The sequence below is a fragment of the Eublepharis macularius genome, chromosome 6 (assembly GCF_028583425.1).
Source record: "Eublepharis macularius isolate TG4126 chromosome 6, MPM_Emac_v1.0, whole genome shotgun sequence".
In the NCBI taxonomy this organism is placed as follows: Eukaryota; Metazoa; Chordata; class Lepidosauria; order Squamata; family Eublepharidae; genus Eublepharis; species Eublepharis macularius.
In genome coordinates this window covers 133,688,513-133,713,680 of record NC_072795.1, presented here as the reverse complement: position 1 = coordinate 133,713,680, position 25,168 = coordinate 133,688,513, and the positions used below count along the sequence as shown (strand labels likewise).

Below are 25,168 nucleotides of genomic sequence, written 5' to 3'. Positions count from 1 at the left end.
CAGAAATTTTTAAAAACTGCACAGAAATCCAAGGCAGCCCCTCCTTGACAAGCTCGTTCAGCACATTATTCATGCTCAGGATAAATAAATGAGATTTCTTTTAAAAGCAGTGGTCTAGAAATGAGTATTTGGACCCTCTGCAGAGAATGAATGCTGGTTTTAGTGGTAGGGGTGGGGGAGAGGAAGGAAGGAGAGGCCTGCCTCCGAATCTTGGCTCGGCCAGCGTTGGTTTCCTTTGACTCTTTGGCTGGACCTCAGCAGAACAGCTCAGAGTGGCAGACGCAGAGAGGCCGCTCGTTTCTCCCATTCCGCTGGACTGGGAGAGACTCGGGAACTGAGATTCAGGAATGATGCTTTATGTATGGGCTCTGCTTTTCTTTTTCCTGCTGAACGAGAAAGGATCGGGTAAGTGTTCCAAAGTTTTTGGAGAGCAATCATGTAGAAATTCTACCTTCTAAAGGGAAAAGGAAGAAACAAGTTTTCAAACGTGCTTGTTTTTGGTCTCAAATAGCCAAGTTTAATCTCAGTACAGGAGACAAGCTGTATTTCAATAGCCAGCATGCTTTATATAGCCATTTAATTGGTTCCAGGGCTGACAGAAATAATAATATATTGAGCCATTGCCAAATACCCAAAGTGTCACTGAGAAGATGGCATCTGGTTGTGGTGCCAGTTGTGAATGTGACTGTGACCTCCCTGAACAACATTCTACCGAGGAAAACTTAGGAAACCAGAATGAAGAATGTTACAAACTGATTTTTATTTTTTCCCTCTTCTTTAATCATGTTGTATTTCCAACTTCTACGCTGTTCTATGTGCTCTTCTTGGGAATAAATGGCATTTAATGTTCTGTGTCTTGCATCTGAATGAAGGTACCATGCGTCAGGCTGTAAGTCTCCTTTATTTCAAAGGTGGAGAGGTTGGTAAGATTTAGCTTTCCTGCTGAAATTAATCGGGCATAGGAGTGCTTAATGCTGGCTGGAAATCTGCAGAGATATTTCATCATGTCCAAAAACATGCTTCTGACATAGTCCAGTTTGGTTTTCTGTTTTTGTCTCTCAATTTTTTCCTAAGTTGGTCCCCCCCCCACCCTCAGGCTGCCCCTGCCTAAGAAATTATACACATATTCAGGGTTTTTTTCTGGGAAAAGAACTCTCAAGAGGGAAATGAGAAAGAAATACACGGGATTCTTTGAAATCATATTATTTTCAAGCACTATTGCCGAGTATTTTCAAGAGGTGCCGGAACTCCGTTCCCCTGTGTTCCCCCTGAAAAAAAACCCTGCACATACTGTATTTTGGACACCTTTGTCCTAGGTTGCATGACTTTTTCCAATGAACCACAGCTACCTTCTCCAGGTATCACAGTAAAGATAGACTTGAAGGCACCCGTGGAGAGCTTCTCACTTGCCAGTCTACAATACTGTCCTAAGCAGAGTTGTAAAGAGTTGAGTAGCACCTTTAAGACTAACCAACTTTATTGTAGCATAAGCTTTCGAGAACCACAGCTCTCTTTATCAGATGCATCCACCCTGAGCCTGCGAAAGCGGGGAGGGCGGAATATAAATATAATAAATTAAATTAAAATTAATTAGTTTTCGAAAGCTTATGCTACAATAAAGTTGGTTAGTCTTAAAGGTGCTACTCAACTCTTTACTAATTTCTGACTACAGACTAACACGGCTAACTCCTCTGGATCTAAGCAGAGTTGTGCCCTTTTATATTTCGTTGAAGTCACTGGGACTGAGTGAGGCGTAATTCTGTTTAGGATTGCTGTGCTACTGAACTTGCACTGACCATGGCTTAGAAGCAGCCAAATATCTAAGCCTTAAAGGCTAAGGAACAGTCCAGTTCTGATCTAACCGCTGATGATCTTAGACCAGGCACTTAGAGCGCCAGTGTGGTGTGGTGGTGGCTAGAGTGATGAACTAGCAGCTGTGAATCCCCAGTCTGCCATGGAAGTTTTCTGAGTCACCTTGGGCAAATCATATACTCTCAGCCTGACCTACCTCACAGGGTTGTTGTGAGGAAAAATAGAGAAGATGAGAATGACGTAAGCTGCATGGGGTCCCTATTGGAGAGAAAGGCAGGGTAAAATGAAGCAAAATAAATTTTAAAATATATTCACAGTAGCATGGGAAATAATAATATAAGGCCTACCTTCCACTGACAGCCAATGTTGTATAGTGGTTAGAATATTGGACTAGGATCTGGGAGACCCAAGTCAGAATCTCCGCTTTGCCACGGGTGCTGGATGACTGTGGGCCAATTACTCACACTCTGAATTTCTTTATACAAGACACCTCAGCGATTGTTTTTCAAATGTAGGGAGATGCAATGTTTAGCTGGGAAGTGTAGTTTTAAAAGACAGCCATCAGAGATCACTCCACAGAGGGCTTGTTAATTTCATCTTTGCCTCCTGGAAGGCTCTGTCAATTTCACCTCTCCAGGCTAAAACTGTGTGGGATCACAACCAGAGGGCAGCCAGGAATGGAAATGGGCTGGAGCGGCCTTCCAGAGCTGGGCTTGAACCTGGAGAGGTTATAATGGGCTGAAGTTTCCCTTCTGGCATTTCATAGCCCCGTCACACAGCTCCAGTGTATAGCAAAGCCTTTGCCCTGCCGCCAGCTCTGTCTTTTTAAACTACCCTTCCCAGCTACCATTGCTTCTCCTGACACGTGTTCTTCATGTGTCAGATGTCTCATGCAGAGAGACTCACAGCCTAACCTACCTCACAGGGTTGTTGTGAGGATAAAATGAAGGGGAGGAGAATTACACAAGCTGCTTTGGGGTCCCATTGGGGAGTATAAATAAATAAACAAACAAATAAATAAAAGATCTATTGTTGTAGGCATTACTGAGGTAATATAGATGAATCACTTTTGTATACTCAGGGAAAATGCAATGGGCAGTTTTACAGTTGGGGCTTTTCACATTCAGAAGGGAGGTCCCATTTGTTTAAACTCAGGTCTGCCCCAATCAGATTTTAACTTTCTTTGTGGATGGGTGTTTGGTTCTTAGTGCAAGAGGAACACGCTGATCAGTGTACGGGACCTTCTCCCTGCCTGCAGCATCCCTTCCTACAGTTACTGTGAAATCCTAAGCAGAGTTACTCCAGTCTAAACCCATTGGAACCAATGGGTGTAGACTAGAGTAATTCTACTTAGGATTTCACTGCTTGTCCCCTGAGCTCTGATAGGGGAGTGAGCTTGTCTGCAGAGGAGCACTTGAAGAAGCTACAGGGCCGTGCTTTAAAAGTGTGCAGCCAGACATAAAACGTGTTTTTCCTGGGGTGAGGTGAGAGGAATAAACAGCGCAGTAGAGTCCATACATTCAAGTCTCCTGCATTAGTGCCCTCAAGTTCCACATTTTGAGGATTTCCTCCTACTTTGTGACTTAGAGCGGAACTACAAGTGACAAAAGGCACAGGTTGGACACTTGTCAGCTTCCCTCAAGTTTTGATGGGAAATGTAGGCATCCTAGTCTTGCAGCTTGGCTCTCTGACTGCTGTCTAATGGACTTTTCAACTGTCACTTGTCCAACATTCCGCCAAGCTGCCTACATTTCCCATCAAAACTTGCGGGAAGCTGACAAGTGTCCAACCTGTGCCTTTTGTCACTTGTAGTTCCGCTCATAGATTGTGGCTCTGAGCAAAGAAACATATGCACACATACAAATAATATGCACAGCTGAGTGGATTATGCACGCAAATTACAATCACCTTGCACAGTGCAAGTACTAATTTTCCATTTTAAAAACTCTGCTATGGGGCAGTAAGTGATGGTCACAGGAAAGTTTCAGCTCTCCTCACCCTCTTATGCCCACAGGAACCCTCCCCCCCCCGCACAATTTCTATAAGATTAGGGCAGACACACAGAGACTGGTGCCCTGACCTGGATGGCCCAGCTGAGCCTGCTCTGGTTGGATCTCAAACGCTAAGCAGGGTCGGCCTTGGTTAGTAGTTAGATGGGAGACCTCCAAGGAAGACCAGGGCTGCAGAGGCAGGCAATGGCAAGCCACCTCTGTTAGTCTCTTGCCAGGAAAACCCCACCAGGGGTCGCCATCAGTCAACTCTGACTTGAGGGCGCTCTCCACCGCCACAGGGACTGGTGCCATCGTATTTTTCATGGTCCTGAGGGGAATGTTCAAAGCAATTTGTAATCTGGCAGAAGCCCCCCAGGGTGCTTGCAACTTCTTAATAATGCCTAAAATTTGAGGGTGGGGAGGAAAGGTTCCCAACAACTAGCCGTCTTTACAGCTGGGACCTCCTGCTATTGGCAAAGGTCATTCACCTGAAGTGGGAAAGAAACTCCCAGAAGGCGATTGTAGCTACCCCCGTATATAGGAACAGGTGCCAAGTACTCTAGAGAAGTGCCAGGAAAAAAGGAACACGAACACAAGGGCGCAATACAAAGATCACCAGATGTCAAAAATTTCTCTGCATTTCAATTTTAATTAGACCCCGCCCCCCATACCTCTGGAGAAGCCTAATGAAATGTATAGGCAAGGCTGGGAAACCATTTTGAATACAATTTCCTTGAGTCAATCCAAAAGTTTATAACCACAAACTCTTCTGTCGGAATGTTTGTATGCTGTGCTTCCTATCATTATCATTATCATTATCATTATCATTATCATTATCATTATTTCAATTTATAAACCGCCCATCCTCAGGGGCTCTGGGCGGTGAACAACAGTTAAAATCAATAAAAACAATAGTGGGAATCAATCAGAATTTGACCCTCAAAGTAACTACATAGGGATAGATCTGGTGGTTTTATGGGATGGGCGGAGGAGCAGGTTGTCATTGAGACACACACAAACTGAATAAACACGATGGCTTGGGGGGAAGGACAGGTTAATTGGTGGTTAATTGGGGATGGATTTGTTGCTCTTGCTGTCTAATCTTACTGGTTTTTTTAAAAATAGACTTATGTTTTTAAATGGTCAATTTTTTTCCATTGATACTAATCTGCTTCTGCTACTTCGAGGGAATCTTTTGATTTAAAAAATCAATATATACATTATATACATATACATTATACAATATATACAGTAGGCCCTCTGATACTCCACCAGAGCTTGATCTAGGACCCAGGCCTCATTGCCAGTCTCCAGGTGGCGGCTGGAGATCTCCCAGAATTGACAACTGATCTCCAGGCAAGGGACATCAGTTCCCCTGGAGAAAATGGCTGCTGTGGAGAGTGGGCACTATGGCATTATACCATTCTGAGGCACTTCCCTCCCCAAACTCAGCCCTCTCCAGGCTCCACCCCCCAAATCTCCAGGAATTTCCCTACCTGGACCTGGCAACCCTAAAGCCTCAGCCTAACAAGTGAGCCAGCTAGCATGTTTCTACTCAGGCCTCAAAGGCTTCTTGAGGTGTTGAAGCAAAGAGGGGCAGCCACCCAACAGTAGGTGGTCTTGCCAGGCCTAGTAGAACTATAGTTGGCAGCCAGGGGTTCAGTCCAGACTCCAGAGGGAGCAAAAATGTGAGTGGGGGGTAGATTGACATCACTTCCAGTTGTTCCTGGAAGTGACCTTGGGGTGTTCTAGGAATCCCCTGAACTCTATGCTAACAAAAACAGAGAGATTTGGGTAATTCCTAGAGCATAGTAACATTACCTTCAGGTATGCTGCATGCAGGGCTCATTTCGAGGGGGAATGCACAGAAATGCAGTTCCAGCAGTTCCCCAAAGAAGGTGGCCCCGCCCACCTGACTCTCTGCCATTTGGGGCCCATTTCAGCTTGGATTGGGACCGAAAGGGCCTGGATCAGGCCTCTGACGGGTAGTGGATCACTCTCCCGCTCATCAGCAGCCCGATCCTGACCATTTTCAGCCTCTTTTTGCCATTTTGGGCTCAATTTTGGCCCTGAATGGCCAGGATTGGGTCCAAAACAGCCAGGATAGGTGATGTCAGGGGGTGTGGGATATGCAAATCAGTTATGCCAATGACACACTTCTGGTGATGTCAAGGGGCGTGGCATAGGCTAATGAGTTGTGCTAATGAGTTCCTCCAGCTCTTTTTCTATGAAATGACCCCTGGCTGCATGACTTCACTTCCCACCAGGGTTGCCAATTTCCAGGAGGGGCTGGAGATCTGCTAGAATTGCAGCTGATCTCCAGGCTACAAAGATCAATTTTTCTGGAGAAAATGACTGGAGGATGGGCTCTGTGGCATTATACCTCATGAGGGCCTCTCACCGCCCCAAATCCTGCCCTTCCTAGGATCCACCGCCAAATCTCAGGGAATTTCCTTTCATGGAGTAGGCAAGCCTACAGCCCACCTCCCATTTTCTCTCCTGCTCATGTGAAGTTCAAGTTGCCAGTCCCCCACTGGGGACAGGGGATCCCCCACTCCCACCCTCTACCCCTCTGCCCCTGCTTACCTGGCCAGTGGGGGGACATGCCTCCTGGGGCACACTCCCGGGTGGCGCAGTGCGCTCCTGCATGCTGCAGCAGCCCAATTCAGGTCCAAACTGGGCCACTGCAGAGCACAGGAGTGCTCCCACACTCTGCAGTGGCCCCATTCGGCCACGAATCAGCTATGACTTGAGGGGACTCTCCACTAATAAGAAATGGAGTAGGAACACAGCAAAATTCTTTATTGATGAATAGAATAGGACAATAAAACAATATAAGGGTGCCTTCCAAAGCAACTTCCCCTTAGTCCTACAATCAGCTATGCTGAATCCTTAGCTACTGTCCATAATTCGACAAGGAAAGGAAGGACAGCACAGCCAATAGAAAAAAAACCCAAGTCAAATGAGGGAAGCAGCTGACCAATCAAAGGCCAGGTATGTAGGCAAGGAATGATTTGCTGGTGGCATCTGGGGACGGTAATCGACTAAGCAACACAGTGATACAGAGCATGCACAAATGGAATGTCTTTGGTAGATCGCACCCAGGGCTTTTTTTCTGGGAAAAGAGGTGGTGGAACTCAGTGGTGGAACTCAGGACTGCACAATAATGTCACTTTGGGTCAGCTGGAACAAGGGGGGGGAGTTTTTAAAAGTTTAAATCGCCCTTGGTGAAAATGGTCACATGGCTGGTGGCCCCGCCCCCTGATCTCCAGACAGAGGGGTGTTTAGAGTGCCCTCTGCGCCCCTCTGTCTGGAGATCAGGGGGCGGGGCCACCAGCCATGTGACCATTTTCAAGAGCTGCCGGAACTCCGTTCCACCACGTTCCCCCTGAAAAAAAGCCCTGATCGCACCATTGCTCCATTGCAAGAGTAAGCACAATAAAAGACTGACCAAAGATGCCACAAACTGAACAGTCTGACACATACCTGTTCCACATAAAAACCTGCAGTATGAAACAATTGCCCCAAGTATGCTATGACTGGAGAAGCCCTAGAAACAAGGAAAAATCCAGATCAAGGCTACACTATGGGAGATGCTAGTGAGAGACGTAAAGGGCTTGTGGGGTCAATAGCAGTGGGCACAGACCACACTACATGGTCAGTGATACTCTGTTAATTTAAAAAGTTACAGTTCTACTTATTTATAGTTTATATAACTACTTATATAGTGTATAATAGTAAAGAGTCAAGTAGCACCTTTAAGACGAACTAACTTTATTTTAGCATAAGCTTTCAAGAATCACAGCTCTCTTCGTCAGATGCACTTGATGAAGACAGCCGTGGTTCTCGAAAGCTTATGCTACAATAAAGTTGGGTTAGTCTTAAAGGTGCTACTCGACTCTTTACTATTTTTCAACAACAGACTAACACAGTTAACTCCTCTGGATTTATATAGTGTATGTGTTTGGTGGGGTAGTGCGTGGGCATACAGTAGTTAGGTCGCTCTTTTGTGAACGTGCCTCTCTGGGTACCACCACGAATACAAGCAAAGCTTCTATCCCCTGCTTCAGTCTGACATAAGGTTGCCATGTTCCACAACCCATGGTGGGGTGAGAGGGTGGCAGGGTTTCCTGCCTTGCACACCAAGCGCATATGCACACTGTGTCACCTGCCAATGATGTCACTTTTGGTGTAATACAAAGATCACACCAGTCATTCCAAAAATGACATCTTTGGCTGGGGATATGGGTCATGCCCATTTTGCCAGTCCTTCTCCCAGCATCTACCGATGGTGGCAATCCCTGGGCAGCCTGCCTCCTCCCGCTGATCTTGTGTGATCAGCAGGCAGCGGCTACAATTGCTGGAAGACTGCCTGAGACTTTAGTTGTATATTTATTATTTATGTAATATAGGGAAGATGGAATAGATGGAATATATGCAATATCTTTGAAAAAGGGATGCCAAAACAGGATTGATTGAAGCCTGTCAGGAGATAGGGTTACCCAGGTATACTTTTCACCATTATTGGGACCAAAGGACTACTGCACTGAAGAACTTTCATCTATAAAAGATTTTTTACCTGTGGAAACAACATGACTACCTCATATCGTTCCACTAATATGTAAGCACTTGTTTCTCCACAATGAACCTTTGGATGTTTCGCCTTTTACTGTACAGGGGAACCCGCTTATTTGCACTAGTTATGAACTGTTTAAGCTTTTTGCACTATTCTATTTTTGACTTTAGCTCTTTAATTGTTAACTTGAATTGTGAACTGTGGAATATAACACTGGTTGTGAAGACTAGCTATGACTGTGAGAGGTTGCGCTGTGACTACTTGTATTTTTTGAGAAGGGCGTGATATCTGGTATAAATGACATGACTTATTGATACGTTATACTTCCGGTGATATTTAATAACATTTACATTGTATAGGATCTGGAGTGGACTGTTAATCAGGGAGCAGGTTGGCTGGTTGTTGGTTTTCTTCAGCCCCCGAGAGCCTCTTGGATATTTTTGCAATGGAGACATCCTGGCAAGGTTAGGTTGACCACAGGACTCCAGATTCCTTTGCTGCGACTTCTACAAGTGAGAATGGTTTTCCTTCCAGCTTTCATAGACCTATTCCTGGCTGCAATTCTCTCTTTTCTCTCTTTCCCCTTGCTTTCTCTTCCCTCTCTGTCCGCCCATCTTAAAAAAGGCAACTGTTTCTTAGGTCAGAGTCAGGGACTATTGGAAGAGGGAGTCCCTCAGGAATTCCACTGTGCCACCTTTGTAAGCGGTGGCAGAGGCAAGACGCGTTTAGCAAGGTCCACTGACCTTTTCTCCTATTCCTGGATGCACTCAAATTAAACTATGGAAGCGTACATTTTGTAAGCATTTATGGTTGTTATTTTTAATATAACTGTATAACAATCAGGGCTTTTTTTCAGGGGGAACTCGGGGGAACGGAGTTCCGGAACCTCTTGAAGATGGTCACATGGCTGGTGGCCCCGCCCCCTGATCTCCAGACAGAGGGGAGTTTAGATTGCCCTCTGTGCCACTTAGCGCTTAGCGGCACAGAGGGCAATCTAAACTCCCTTCTGTCTGGAGATCAGGGGGCGGGGCCACCAGCCACGTGACTATTTTCTCTGAGGGCAACCCACTGAGTTCCGCCACCTCTTTTCCCAGAAAAAAAGCCCTGATAACAATGGTATCAATACATAACACATGCAGTCACTGTTTTTCTGAAGCCAAGCACTTGTAGCATCTGGACTGAGATCGGATGAGATCAGGCTCACCTGGGCTATCCAGGTCAGGGTGTTTTCCTAATCTGCTTACCTCTATTAGGCAGGGATATTCCATTTGCTTGTCATCACCAGAGGCATTTACACTCGCAGTGCAGCATCCACATGGGAGTTTTGTGTGTGCTTTCCTTGGTTAGCCCCCATTTCCCCTGTCAGGCCTTTCGGTAGCTTTTTAAAAATTGGTAACTGTTATTGCACTACTGCACAATAGTGTTAATCTATTACCACAACCAACCAGTTCCTCTGAATTTCTAGCTTTTGTTTATTTAAAAAACTAAGTCTCCAGCCCTTTTTGGCATTGCAACAAAAAGAGCTAGTAACTTAAATTTGTGTGGTGGGGGTGGTGGGGAGGAATGAAAATTGGGAATTCAGAGGAACTAGTAGATCAGCATGAAATTGCACATTGTGAAATAGCTATCACCTATTGCTGAAAAGCCCTCAAAAAACCCTCTGGTGGTATAACTGGGAAAATGACAACTTTGAAGGGCTGACGGAAGGGAAATGGTGTCTTTGTGGGTGGGACCTTCAAAAAGGCATACCGTCCTATCCAGGCAGCTTACTAACATGCTCAGACAGCAATCTTTCTGAAAAAACTGTACCAGGTTTGAGAGAGACTATACCAAGGATACCAAGGGAAAGTCTGGGAAGTGAACAGAAGACAATGTTGCATGGATGCTCTCTCAAATCCCTTTCCTGTTGTTTGGAAGCCACGGTGGAGGAAAAATCTCCTCCTAGCCTGCAGGTACCTACAGGCAAGGAGCCACATGGCTAAATACCAGCATGCATCTGGCTTACCAAACAGAACTTCTCCTTATCATATGATTAACCAAAGCATTCTGCAGACTCATCCCGAGGGATTTGTTGTATCTAAGAGGCTGAATTATGAATTAGGGTGTTCCTGTCTCATGTCTGCCATGAACTTGCCATGGTGGCTTTGGGGAAACCAGTCCCTCTTCAGCTAGCCACCTCCCCATACAAAATCAAGTTTACATTACAGGGCTGTCGTAAGGATTGCCGTGAAATGCTTCAAATCCTAGTCTAAAGGACTATAGACAGGGCTTTTTTTCTGGGGAAAGAGGTGGTGGAACTCAGTGGGTTGCCCTCGGAGAAAATGGTCACACGGCTGGTAGCCCCGCCCCCTGATCTCCAGACAGAGGGGAGTTGAGATGGCCCTCCATGCCGCTCAGTGGTGCAGAAAGCAATCTCAACTCCCCTCTGCCTGGAGATCAGGGGCGGGGCCACCAGCCATGTGACCATTTTCAAGAGGTGCCGGAACTCCGTTCCATCGCGTTCCTGCTGAAAAAAAGCCCGGACTATAGACATGGTCAGGAGTACTGCTACCATCTCATAGCAAGCATTAACATCCCCACCGAACTGCAACTGATGAAATGTTCTTCAACCGATTTCCCCAGTTGATCCTCTTCTCTGCTCATACAAACAAGCAAAGCCAAAGCATTCGGCTAAGTGACTTCACATCTCTGCAATGTAATGTTTTGCATAGAGGACAGTTGTCATGGCAATCACAGATGCCGAGACTGAAACCCAAGGCTGTGAGTAACAACATGTAAGAAAAACTCTGCAGGCTCAGTCCAGATGCCCATCCATTTCAGCGCCAGAGGTGTTCTGCCTTGTGCAAGTTCCCTTGTGTTTTGGCATCATAATGAAAGAGATGTGGGCTTAGGTTTGCCCCATATCCTTCTACTGAGACCCCACAGGATTCTGCCAAGGACCCACTCTGCACTGGAGAAGATTCCAGGGCACGCTTTAGTGAGTTGTATCTCATTTCACAGGCCTGTTGGGCTTCACCATCATAGAATCATAGAGTTGGAAGGGGCCATACAGACCATCTAGTCCAACCCCCTGCCCAGTGCAGGATCAGCCTAAAGCATCTCTGACAAGTATTCATCCAGCCTCTTCTTGAAAACTGCCAGTGAAGGGGAGCTCACCACCTCCCTAGGCAGCTGATCCCACTTTTGAACTACTCTGACTGTGAAAAAGTTCTTCCTAATATCCAGCCGGTACCTTTGTGCATGTAATTTAAGCCCATTGCTTCGGGTCCTACCCTCTGCTGCCAACTGTGTTTTGTGTCACACAGACACAAAACACAGCATAGACTACACCCCCACATGCTCCTATGCCTGATAGTTGCTGGATCAAGGTGTTCCAGGAAAGTCTGATGTGCAGGGCTTTTTTTCAGCTGGAATGCGGTGGAATGGAGTTCCAGCACCTCTTGAAAATGGTCACCTGGCCGGTGGCCCCGCCCCCTGATCTCCAGACAGAGGGGAGTTTAGATTGCCCTCCGTGCCGCTTGGGCAATCTCAACTCCCCTCTGTCTGGAGATCAGGGGGCGGGGCCACCGGCCATGTGACCCTTTTCGCCAAGGGCAATTTAAACTTTAAAAAACTCCCCCCTTGTTCCAGGTGACCCAAAGTGACGCCATTGTGCGGTCCTGAGTTCCACCACCTCTTTTCCCAGAAAAAAAGCCCTGCTGATGCAGCATTAAGGACCTGCTCATTGAAGATCCACTGATAAGTTTCTAAGAACCTCAGAATTCCTTGGAACTCGGTTTGGAAAAAAACACACACATTGCTTTGTAGGCATGCAATTAAGTAAATGAATCATTTTCTGCATTTTACAAAGTAGTCTTGAGAAATAGACTCCCTGACCTCAGCACTGCAATCCCACCCTCCCGCTCCCCCCGGCATTGATTCTTAGTCAACTGCTGCTCCCCACCCTTGGCTAGAAGCCAGTCTTCCAGATCGTTGTTTTGCTCTAACAAGAGACACCGTGTTCCTCTCTGCAAGCAAGCAAGCAAGCAAACAGAAAGCGTAATGAGGCCAGGCCACGCTCAGCTTGCAGATAATGGGAAGGAACAGCCTTATCAAATATTGTTGACTGAAAAGAAACCAGGCCTTTCCAGCTGGCCACATTTTGCAGCCCTGGCGCCGATGCAGCAACACCTAATACACCGCAGGTGAAGCTTTTCCTGGCACGGAGATCATGGCGCCGAGCAACCTGCTAAATGTGTGTGAGAGTGTGTTAAAGGCTCAGAAGGAGTGATTACAAATGTTCACTCAGTACTGGAGTAGTTTTAAAACTCCCTTTTCGTGCTAACTCCTGTGCTTGCCTTGATGATGAACAAACATGGAGGGGGTGGGTAGGATGCGTTATTATTTATTCGTTAACTGAGATATTTATACCCTGCTTTTCTCCTCACTGGGCCCCCAAAGCAGCTTACAACATTGTTCTCCCTTCCTTCATTTTATCGTTGCAACAACACCCCTGTGAAGTAGGTTAGGCTGAGAGGAAGCAACTGGTCCAAGGTCACTCAGCAAGCTTCTATGACAGGGTGAGGCTCCCAGATCCTGGTATGACACCCCAAAAGGGAAACCTCCTCCATTCTCCTCTATTTTTTTCATGTGGAGCTGCGGCAAGATCTCCAAACTAGGGAGGAATGGTGGTGTGTAGGGTTGCCAGCCTCCAGGCGGGGCCTGGAGATCTCCTGCAATTATAACTGATCTCCAGCTAGCAGAGATCAATTCCCCTGGAGAAAATGGCTGCTTTGGAGGGTGGTCTCCAGGGCATTATACCCTGCTAAGGTTCCTCCCCTCCTCAAACCCCTCCTTCCCCAGGGCCCTTGCCCAAATCTCCAGGAATTTCCCAACCTGGAGCTGGCAACCCTATTGGCTGATGCTTCGTCAATACAAAATACCAGCCACTAGTTTCTCTACTGGAGGAACTGACTTGTGCTGTGCTGATAAGCTACGCCTGTTCTGATGGGCTACACATAAGTTTCCCCAGTGGGGCAAATAGGAGCTCCTCAAAGCCTTTTCCAGGGGCATAAAACAGCCCATCGAGGAAACATGTAGTTGGGTCCCGAGAAAGAAAGTTTTCCCCTTAGGCTACTTTTTCTGAAGGGAGACCAAATGCAGCCGAGCCCACACGAAGGGCCCTCAGCTCGTTCCCCCTACACGCCAAGCAATTTAGAAGGGAAAATCCGATCGAGTCCTTACAAAGGCAGGTGTAGAAAAGCCAAGCCAGACGCACTTTCTGTTCTGTTTTTTGAGCTGAATTGGATGCTGGCAACGCACGGCTCACAGGTTTGGAGAGCCATTTGGCACAGCCTGCGCCCGTGTGTCAGACAGGCCCTCCATGAAGGCAGCTTGCATTTTAAAAAGGGGAGGCTTCTAGTCCTCATTGCTTATAGTCATGCAATTACTCTCCCCCAGGGCTTTTTTTCAGCTGCAGCGTGGTGGAACGGAGTTCCAGCACCTCTTGAAAATGGTCACATGGCCGGTGGCCGCGGCCCCTGTGCTCCAGACAGAGGGGAGTTTAAATTGCCCTCAGCGTGGCGCGGAGGGCAATCTAAACTCCTCTCTGTCTGGAGAGCAGGGGCCGTGGCCACCGGCCATGTGACCAATTTTGCCGAGGGCGATTTAAACTTTAAAAAATTCCCCCTTGTTCCAGCTGACCCAAAGTGACGTTATTGTGCGGTCCTGAGCTCCACCACCTCTTTTCCCTGCTCTCTCCCTTCCCAATTCCAAACCTGGTTTTTAGTACAGGCCGATGTTTTACCTCAGCCTGGCGTTACATTACCTTCCCCTCTGTTATATGACCTTCGAAAACAGGGCTTTTAAAGCCAGTGTTGCTTCACTGGCATAATTGAGAACAGAAATATTTTACTCAAGCGTAGTCCTGAGAGGGCCAGGAGAACGCTCTGAGCACAGCCTGACTCAACAACACTCCTCAGCCCAAGAAATTCCAAGCAGATGTTGGTGTCATGTGGAAGCAGTTAGGCAAAGCTGCTTGTGGTTTTGAATCTCAGCGCTACGATGAAGTCTCTCCCTTCATTGTAAACGACCCACATTAATTATTACATCATTTTCAAATGCAGTTAGTAATCAGAAAAAAAGTTGCTGTGCAGAGCCCTGTCAATGGAAAAACCTCCAGCTGCCAGCGTTGCCTGCCCAAAATAGGTGCCTTGATTTGCATCGTTGTCCTGAAAACGGCTGAGACGAAATATCATTTAATTGGAAATGACTAGTGTTGTAGTGCTGCACATGACACAAACAACAAAATGTTGGCCTCTCTGAACTTATCCACTGGCAGATTTAAATTGGTGTAACACTTTTGCTGCGCTTTCTAAGGAAGTCTGGGAATTGATGCGGGGCAATTAAGGTTGCCAACCTCCAAGCAGGTCCTGGAGTTGTCTCAAAATTCCAGCTGATCTCCAGGCTACAGAGGTCCGTTTCCCTGGAGAAAATAATAAAGAGTCCAGTAGCACCTTTAAAACTAACCAACTTCATTGTAGCATAAGCTTTTGAGTACCACAGATCTCTTCATCAGATGCAACTACAGACTAACACGGCTAACTCCTCTGGAGAAAATGGCAGGGTTGGAGGGTGGCATCACATGATAGGGTTGCCAGCTCTGGGTTAGGAAATTCCTGGAGATTTGTTGGGTGGAGCCAGGGGAGGGTGTGGTTTGGGGAAGGGAGGGTCTGCTGTAGAGTATGATGATATTGAGTTCACATCCCAAAGCTGCCACTTTCTCCAGGGGAACTGATCTTTATCGTCTGGAGAACAGCTGTAATTCTGGGAGATCTTTGGTCACCACCTGGAGATTGGCAACCCTAAACTCCTTCCTCAAACCCCACCCTCCATAGACTCCACCTCCAAATCTTCAGAAATTTCTGGAACTTGGTAACCCTGTGACAGGATAGGTCAGTTTTCAGGGGGGATTTGAAGGATGGAGAAGGAAATCCAGCAAGAGGGGGATGGGCAGGAACGTTTAAGAGAGTGCGAGAGTTCTGCCTTAGAGTTACTTCACTCTAAGTCCATTGAAATCAGTTAGGGGCAGGAGATACAGCCAGCCCCAAAGGCAGAGAGGCGGCGAGGGCCGGGTTGTAGAAGGATTTAAAAGTCATGACAAAGAGTAGGGTTGCCAACCTCCAGGTGGGGCCCAGCGATCTCCCTAAATTGCAATGATAATGAACAATTCCCTTGGAGAAAACGGCTACTTTGAAAGGGGGACTCTATGGCATCATGCCTCGCTGAGATCCAGCCCTTCCTCGAACTCCACCCTTGCCAGGCTCCATCTCCAAATCTACAGGAATTGCTCAGCGTGGAGCTGGCAACCCTACCAAAGACGGACAGTTTAAGGGGTCACACAGTAAGAGCTGACGGAAGAGGTGGGGGTTTGGGGCTGCAGGGTTTGGAAAGTGGCAGGTTGGTGATCTGTGAGGAGAATCAGCAATGCAGGACAGGGCTACCACACCACCCCTAGCTTTATATAATGGCCGTAGACAAGGCGGGGAATTTTCAGAACTTTGTACAGAGAGAAACCATATGACTTGACAAAAGAGTTGCTTGCCACTTAACAGGATTATAAGGTCCAACAATATAGAGCAACACGGTAATGGTTATAATGAACAAAAAGGAGAATTTCCCGTGTGTTTAATAATGTCTCCACAATTAACAATAAAGCATATGTTATTTAATATATAGTTTCCAGAATTATTTGATTGTCAATACATGGGGGATATAGTAAACAAATTCAATTCATTTCTCATACTACAAACAAGAACTGCATCACGTATTGTAACTACCTATAACCTTAATTATGCAAACATTCCATGTATCCTGTATGTAAATAGATTAAAGTGTCTTGTGCTTAATATGCTACAATTGTAATAACTAAAGTGCAAATACTTCCAATATCCTATGACACTACTTCTTGCATACAGAATACAAATTGCCTATTTGTCAGTTACAAAGTCGATACAGTCCAAAATAAATTCCAGACACTGTGTGTGTCACAGATCGTGTGCTGATCCTTGTGGTATAAGTTGTTAATTCTGTGACTGAATTCCTCTAACGGACGGTCCAGATCCACATATGGTCCGTTTCCAGAGTTCTTTTTCAAAGAGCACAGTAGCTGGAAAAACATACATAGATCAAAATAGAATCCCCGAGAATATAAAATCTATAATGATACACTCCTATTTCAGTATACTCACTCAGAGATTCTTACAGTCAGCCTTCCATATCCCTTTCCGATACTCTCAATTACTTTCATCTGTGTCCTGTTTCCAGGTTAACGTCTTATCTACAGAAAGGAATCCACGCCCCTTTCACCTAGTTACTTCATCTTAAAGCTAAACCCATTCTATAAGTAATTATCCCAAAAAGCAAGCATAGTCATTAGCTATATTCAAGCCATGGGGAATGAGGGTATTGAGTTTATAGATCCAAAAGGTTTCCTTCTGGTGTAGTTCCCTAGTAGCTGCCATATGTTCTTTCTTTCGGGTCTTAAACAGTACAGTGAATAGCATTTCCATGTCCCCATGTTTTTTGTCTAGATAGTGTTGGACTAAAGGAGCCTCTAGTACCTTATTCTTTATTCTTGACTGATGTTCGCTGAGCCTTATTTTGATGGAACGTGCAGTACTCCCTATGTATAGTAAACCACACGGACATTTTAGGACATATACCACCCCTTCAGTATTGCAATTAACAAATTCACACGTAGTCCTCAATCCCGACGGCTGCAAATCTTCTACTGTCATTATAAGGGAGCGTTGTCTGCAACGTCCACACTTATATACCCCCTTTGGTAATCCCGTGTTACTCTCAGTGTCACGAATTAAATCCGAGTGTATCAACTGGTCCTTGATGTTTCGAGTCCTCCTGAAGGCTATCAGTGGGGGGGTTTCACAACCCGGGATATCATTAACAAGTGGCCAATGTTTCAGGATCGCCGTGCAGATGAAGCAGTCAGGGAGGATTTATTTAGACCAAGGGGACGAACGATGGAGAACCGCATTGTGGGGGTTTTCAATTACAGTGAAAAAGCCAACGCAATCAGACGGGCGATCCTGAAACATTGGCCACTTGTTAATGATATCCCGGGTTGTGAAACCCCCCCACTGATAGCCTTCAGGAGGACTCGAAACATCAAGGACCAGTTGATACACTCGGATTTAATTCGTGACACTGAGAGTAACACGGGATTACCAAAGGGGGTATATAAGTGTGGACGTTGCAGACAACGCTCCCTTATAATGACAGTAGAAGATTTGCAGCCGTCGGGATTGAGGACTACGTGTGAATTTGTTAATTGCAATACTGAAGGGGTGGTATATGTCCTAAAATGTCCGTGTGGTTTACTATACATAGGGAGTACTGCACGTTCCATCAAAATAAGGCTCAGCGAACATCAGTCAAGAATAAAGAATAAGGTACTAGAGGCTCCTTTAGTCCAACACTATCTAGACAAAAAACATGGGGACATGGAAATGCTATTCACTGTACTGTTTAAGACCCGAAAGAAAGAACATATGGCAGCTACTAGGGAACTACACCAGAAGGAAACCTTTTGGATCTATAAACTCAATACCCTCATTCCCCATGGCTTGAATATAGCTAATGACTATGCTTGCTTTTTGGGATAATTACTTATAGAATGGGATTAGCTTTAAGATGAAGTAACTAGGTGAAAGGGGCGTGGATTCCTTTCTGTAGATAAGACGTTAACCTGGAAACAGGACACAGATGAAAGTAATTGAGAGTATCGGAAAGGGATATGGAAGGCTGACTGTAAGAATCTCTGAGTGAGTATACTGAACTAGGAGTGTATCATTATAGATTTTATATTCTCGGGGATTCTATTTTGATCTATGTATGTTTTTCCAGCTACTGTGCTCTTTGAAAAAGAACTCTGGAAACGGACCATATGTGGATCTGGACCGTCCGTTAGAGGAATTCAGTCACAGAATTAACAACTTATACCACAAGGATCAGCACACGATCTGTGACACACACAGTGTCTGGAATTTATTTTGGACTGTATCGACTTTGTAACTGACAAATAGGCAATTTGTATTCTGTATGCAAGAAGTAGTGTCATAGGATATTGGAAGTATTTGCACTTTAGTTATTACAATTGTAGCATATTAAGCACAAGACACTTTAATCTATTTACATACAGGATACATGGAATGTTTGCATAATTAAGGTTATAGGTAGTTACAATACGTGATGCAGTTCTTGTTTGTAGTATGAGAAATGAATTGAATTTGTTTACTATATCCCCCATGTATTGACAATCAAATAATTCTGGAAACTATATATTAAATAACATATGCTTTATTGTTAATTGTGGAGACATTATTAAACACACGGGAAATTCTCCTTTTTGTTCACTTAACAGGATTATAGCAGCATGTGGTGCCAATGTGGTCAACCCTACATATGACAGGGAGGGGCAATGTGATGTAGTGGTTAGAGTGTCAGACTTAGGACATGGGAGAACCTGGCTCAAATTCCCACTCCGCCAAATATTTATGGGCAATGGAGCTTGACCTAAGCTGGCCTCCTCTGCGAGATTGATTAGCAGATCTAACCAATCCCAAGTATAACCTTTGAAAAACCTGTATGTTTCCCTGCAGTTGCTGCTGATCCAGTCACTGACCGTCAAGGCAACCCAGAACGGAACAACTGGTGCGACAACCACAATACAATCCACAGGCGTTTAGATAACATCCAAGAGGTAAGGAGATCCCGCACACACCAGCAAGACACTCGACAGACCCCAGTTACTGCTGGTATTCTTTACTGCCCACGGCAGGGAACTTGGCATGCATTATCACAACATAAAGTTGCCAGCCTCCAGATGGAGCCTGGAGTTCTCTCAGAAGTGTATTTATTTACTTCATTTATACTCAGCCTTTCTCCCCAGAGGGGAACCAAAGCAGCCTTCTCCTCCATTTTATCCTGACATTTATCCTCACATTTTATCCCTGTGAAGTAGGTTAGGCTGTCTGCTCGCCAGACTGATCTCTGATCAGTTACTTTGAAGAAAATGGCAGCTCTGAAGGGTGGACTGTATGGCATTACATCCTTGTTGAAGTCCCTCCCCTCCTCAAATCCCACCCTTTCCAAGTTCTGCTTCCAAATCTCCAGGAATGGCCCAATCTGAAGTTGGCAACCCTATCACAGCAGGATGCAATATTTCATACCTTGGTTGCACAAAATACGGGTAGCAATCAAAGGAGCCAGAATACTATAACTGTGCCAAAAATAATTCTGATTGTTTACCTTTTAAAGTTCCTAGACCTCATGATTAGGGAAGAAAAACTTTGCCATGCAGGCCAGTTCCCAATTCAGCCAATCACCAGTAAACAGTCACTACTGACTTGTTTCTGATGAAAGGAGCTTTGACTCTCAAAAGCTTGATGGTAGAGAATGCTGTTAAGTCATAGCTGACTTTTCATGGCAAGAGACTAACAGAAGTGATTTGGTTTTGCCTGCCTCTCCAACCCTGGTCTTCGTTGGAGGTCTCCCATCCAATTACTAACCAAAGCCAACCTTGCTTAGTTTCTGAGGTCTGATGAGATCAGGCTTACCTGGGCTATCCAGGTCAAGGCCTCAAAAACTTCTACCCTGGAAAATCTCATTGGTCTTTTAAGGTGCCACTGGACTCGAGTCTATTCATTACTCTTGTCCACCGGAGGGCAGCACAGCACCAGCCAGCCTGACTTATACTGTACAAGAGTGTTATTTCTCTCCCTCTGGAATCCAAAGGCCACACAGGCATTCTCCAGGCATCATTTTCTGTCATCAGGCTATGATGCAAAGAGAGAAAAAACCACTACCTCAGGCAAGCATACATGCTGTGGGAATGGTTTGAAGCAAACAGGCTTGCCTGTGGATGGTTGTTGTGGATTTTCCGGGCTGTATAGCCATGGGCCGATTCCAGACGACTAACCGGAAGGCGCTTCATGCCGCCATGTTCCGGATCGCGATGGGGAAAACGCAAAATATCGCGTTTTCTCGCACGAGTTTGGCGCGCCAAACTCGACGTCGCGCCAAACTCGCGCGAGTTTTCCCCGTCGCGATTCGGAACATGGCGGCATGAAGCGCCTTCCAGTTAGTCGTCTGGAATCGGCCATGGTCTTGGTATTGTAGTTCCTGACGTTTCGCCAGCAGCTGTGGCTGGCATCTTCAGAGGTGTAGCACCAAAAGACAGAGATCTCTCAGTGTCACAGTGTGGAAAAGATGTTGGCAGGTCATTTATATCTATTCAGGAAGGTGAGGTTGGGCTGAGTCATCCTGTAAGAGTTTCCCAGGGTGTGGCATGCTAAAGGCTTGCCTGAGGATGTTTTTTTTTTTAAATTTCTCCTAACTTCATCCATTTGCACAGGAATTATTGCCTATGCATTTAGGGCTGCTTGATTGTACTTTCCTTGGAAGTATGCAAATAGGAAATGGCACCCTTTACAAGATTCATATTCTGGTGGACAAACTCTGCTTTCTTCCGGAGAAAAGGAAGCCAGATCGCCCTGAGGAGCAGCTCGAAAGGAGTTAAGCATTGGGAAGCAGGTGGGGGCGTGTTATAGGATGATTCTCCATGAAAAAGAAAGATTCCAACACAGGAGAAAGTAAGAGCCAAGCTACAAGTGACGCCTGACACAGGTTGGACACTTGTCAGCTTCCCTCAAGTTTTGATGGGAAATGTAGGCATCCTGGTCTTGCAGCCGTAATGGAGAGCCAAGCTGTAAAACCAGGACGCCTACATTTCCCATCAAAACTTGAGGGAAGCTGACAAGTGTCCAACCTGTGTAAGGCGTCACTTGTAGCTTGGCTCTAAGACTCTAACCACACTTTCTGACATGCTGCTTTTCTATGTGAAGTTGGGGATTATATGGAAGATCATTTGGCCGTATGATCCTCCATCTCCAGTGTGAGGTGTCCAATCCAGATTTCTCATTGCAGTGTGAACTCAACCACCAAATTGCCCCATGCAAGTGATGGTGGCTGGTTCAGATGTAAAGCCAAACACTATTATTGGCCTTAACATGGCCTCAAGTGTAGTTCTTAACTCCCAGTTTGCTATGGAAGAAGCTCATGGATCTTCATGGGATTTCTGTCCAAATTTCTCTTGTCTTGCATCTATCAGCAGGTAGAAAAAACAGTTGACCATGTAGAATCAGAAGTCAAGTCCTTACTCGGTGCTGTAAGTGAAACGGCGTGGAACGTTGCTCCCGGAATGCCACTCATGGACATCTTTGAAGGTATGAGTCATGACGGCTTTTTTTCAGCTGGAACACGGAGGAACAGAGTTCTGGAAACTCTTGAAAATGGTCACATGGCTGGTGGCCCCGCCCCTAGGGAAACCCACTGAGTTCCACCACCTCTTTTCCCAGAAGCCCTGTGCGTAGGGATGCCAAACCTACCATGTTCAAAGGCAATGATCAGACATGAGCCTGTGTGATTTGTGCCAAATAATCACGAATGCCTGCCAGACAGGTTTGCAATGGGTGTCCACAAAATTGCATGTGCGCAGTTGCGCTGTTCATTCAAACTGATTGGCAGATCCATAGGAACAACATGAACAAACACCAAAGGGCACAATTTTATTAAAATGCAGGAGTTATTTCCAAGTGGTTTGCATGTTTTGTGACTAATTTAATTGCTTTTTTGAACAACGGCCCACTGAGTCTCTCTACACGAGATATCTGACATGTGAAGAACACGTGCCAGGAGATACAATGTTAGCTGGGAAGGGTAGTTTAAAAAGACAAGAGCTGGTAAGCTTTGCCATACACTGGAGCTGTGTGAAGGGGCTGTGAAATGCCAGAAGGGAAACTTCAGCCCATTCTAACCTCTCCAGGTCCAAGCCCGGCAGCTCCAGCCCATTTCCATTCCTCGCTGCCCTCTGGTTGCGATCCCACCCAGTTTTAGATTGGAGAAGTGAAGCTGACAGAGCCTTCAGGGGGGCAAAGATGAAACTAACAAACCCTCTGGTTGCGATCCCACCCAGTTTTAGACTGGAGAAGCTGACAGAGCCTTCAGGGGGGCAAAGATGAAACTAACAAACCCTCTGGTTGCGATCCCACCCAGTTTTAGACTGGAGAAGCTGACAGAGCCTTCAGGGGGGCAAAGATGAAACTAACAAACCCTCTGAGGAGTGATCTCCACCGGCTCTGTCTTTTTAAACTAAGCTTCCTGGCTAACATTGCATTTCCCTATACTTGATGAACACATGCCAAGGAGACTCTGAGTGGAGCAGTTATCTAGCAAGGACAGAGTGTAGAAGAATTCAGTGGACAATGTGAAAATATGCATGTAAAAAATTCAATTGGGCTGTACTGTATAGTTAGGAAGGAATACAGTGATGCAATATATCAAACCAGCACCAAACAGGTTAACAAACAGTTGAACCAACCATTGAAAAACCAGCTGCTTATTCATGACTGGCAAAGAAGACATGAGCCACACGGGCAGGTGCTAAAGCATCCCCAGTCAGGCAGATATGATATGCCTGAGGGTCAGTGCGGCATAGCAGACTGGGCATCAGACTAGGTTCCTGGATACCCAGATTTGGAACCATGCGCTACCATGGAAATTCATTAAGCGACTGTTCAAAACAGACCTCCTGTTTTGTGATTAGCATTTTAGAAGGAAAGAGGCACAGGATTCTTTTAAAACGCCAACACCACAGCAGGGAGCCCACTTCTGAGGAGCACAAATTGAGGAGAAATCGAAGGATTAAACACTCTTTCCCTTCCCTGCACAGCTCCAAGGCAAATTGAAGTTGCAAGAGGAAGGAGACACAGGAGCTCTGTGAAACTCACGGGGTGACCTTGGGCCAGGTTGTCTTTTAGGGGTTGACTCACGCCACTGTGTTTTGTGGGGAGAAAATGGAGCAGGGGAGAACCCACATATGTTCCCATGAACTCATTGAAGGAAGGGTGGTAAAAATGTCATCAGTATCTTGGCAATCCCTTAGAAATGACTCCAAAACTCTTTATCTTTCAATAAAGTCATGGGGGGTGGGGTGGGAATTGTTCCCTTGAATTTCAAAATGCCACCATCGAAAAGAGCAAGAGTCCAGTAGCACCTGTAAGAATAACAAATTTGTGGTAGGGTATGAGCTTCCGTGAGTCACAGCTCACTTCTTCAGATACAACTAGAATGTGAATCCATCTGTGCTTACGTCTTGGAGCATGGAGTGATTACAGAAGCCGAATGATAACTGCAGGTGAATGACAATAGCAGCCCTGATTGAACAGGGTGGGGTATGCAGAGGGGTGGTGGGTGTGGAGAAATCAGCATAGGTAGAGACAGGAAGCCTATGTCTCGATTCAGTCCAGGTGGATACATTTTCCTGAGCTTCCTTATCAGTTGCAATTCAGCAGTCTCTCTTTCCAATCACCCTTTGAAATTCCTCTGCTGGATAACTGCTACTTTTAGGTCAGCAACTGAATGTCCTGGAGAATTAAGGGGGAACATTCTAGCTGCATCTGAAGAAGTGAGCTGTGACTGACAAAAGCTCATACCCAACCACAAATTTTGTTAGTCTTCTAGGTGCTACTGGATTCTTGCTCTTTTCTATTGATAACAGACTAACATGACTATCCACAACCACTGAAGTATCTTTTGATATATCCGCCTCCAGTGCTACGTTCTCTGGAACCCATCACAGTTTCTCCTCTCTCTCTCTCCCTTCCTCTAGATCCCAGCTGAGCATCACGAAGATGGACAAAAAGACAGCTTGTAAATATGCCAAACCATCTGAATAATTCACGCAGAATTTCTTTTCATAAGCTTTTAAACTAAAAGGGTACGTTTAGCCTCTGGATGGACAGTATTTCCTAGTGAGCACCTGTAGTTCAGTAAAATTCACTCACAATAAAAAGTCACATTCATTCAGAAGGAAATTTGTTTCCCCCCTCAAACAGGTAGCCATGAAGATTTAAAGATACATACATTGTTAAAAGTTGATTGTAAAGCCCCTACAATTGATTGTAAAGCCCTAGAAACTCCACTGGTCTGTGAATGAGAGGTAGCATAGTGGTTGAACGTGTTCGACTAGGACTTAGGAGTCCCTGGGTCAAATCCCCACTTAACCATAACACTCACTTGGTGACTTTGTGCCCCCCACCTCTCTCTCTCTCTCTCTCTCACACACACACACAGAGGTCGGGGAGTTAGGTGGGTAGCTGTGTGGTCTGCAGTAGAACAGCGGGATTGGCACCTTAGAAACCAACAAGACTTTCAGGGCATAAACTCTGGAGAGTCAGTGCTCCCTTCGAAAGACAGGAGCACAAATGGATACCCCCAAGCCTTTCTATCTCAGCCAGAAGATGGGAGGAGTGTTATAAGGGAGGGCCTCTCCCTTCCCACCCCTCTTCTGTACTTTTATTGTGCTCTTTTCAAGACAGAGCCCCTCTCCCTGCTGCTTTTCACAGCCACCACACGGAGTGGAAGTGGAAACCAAGATTCATCTCAGTCTCTCTCTACATGAGACACCTGGGCATATGTTTGTCAAGTGCCAGGAGACACAATGTTAGCCAGGAAGCATAGTTTCAAATGATAGAGCCAGTGGAGATCACTCCAGAGGGGACAGATTCTCTCCCAGCCCTCTGCTGCCTCCGGCACGCTGGACTGTCTCCCCTTCTGGAACCTTTCTGCCCTGCTTCCCTCGCTGCTTAAAACTTTGAATTAATTGAGCCTTGGCAGAGTGTAAAGATGAGAGAATCTGCCCCCTCTGGAGCGATCTCTACTGGCTCTGTCT

At 45.8% G+C, this 25,168-nt stretch overlaps 1 protein-coding gene across 1 annotated transcript; it reads left to right on the top strand.

Moving 5' to 3' along the window:
• Positions 1-253: 253 nt before the first annotated feature.
• Positions 254-24,311, top strand: PLAC9 (placenta associated 9). Its single transcript, XM_054983668.1, has 4 exons — positions 254-405; positions 19,038-19,138; positions 21,548-21,662; positions 24,107-24,311. The coding sequence occupies exons 1-4, from the start codon at positions 348-350 to the stop codon at positions 24,115-24,117; spliced, it is 285 nt and encodes a 94-aa protein (XP_054839643.1). The 5' UTR covers positions 254-347; the 3' UTR covers positions 24,118-24,311.
• Positions 24,312-25,168: the final 857 nt, after the last annotated feature.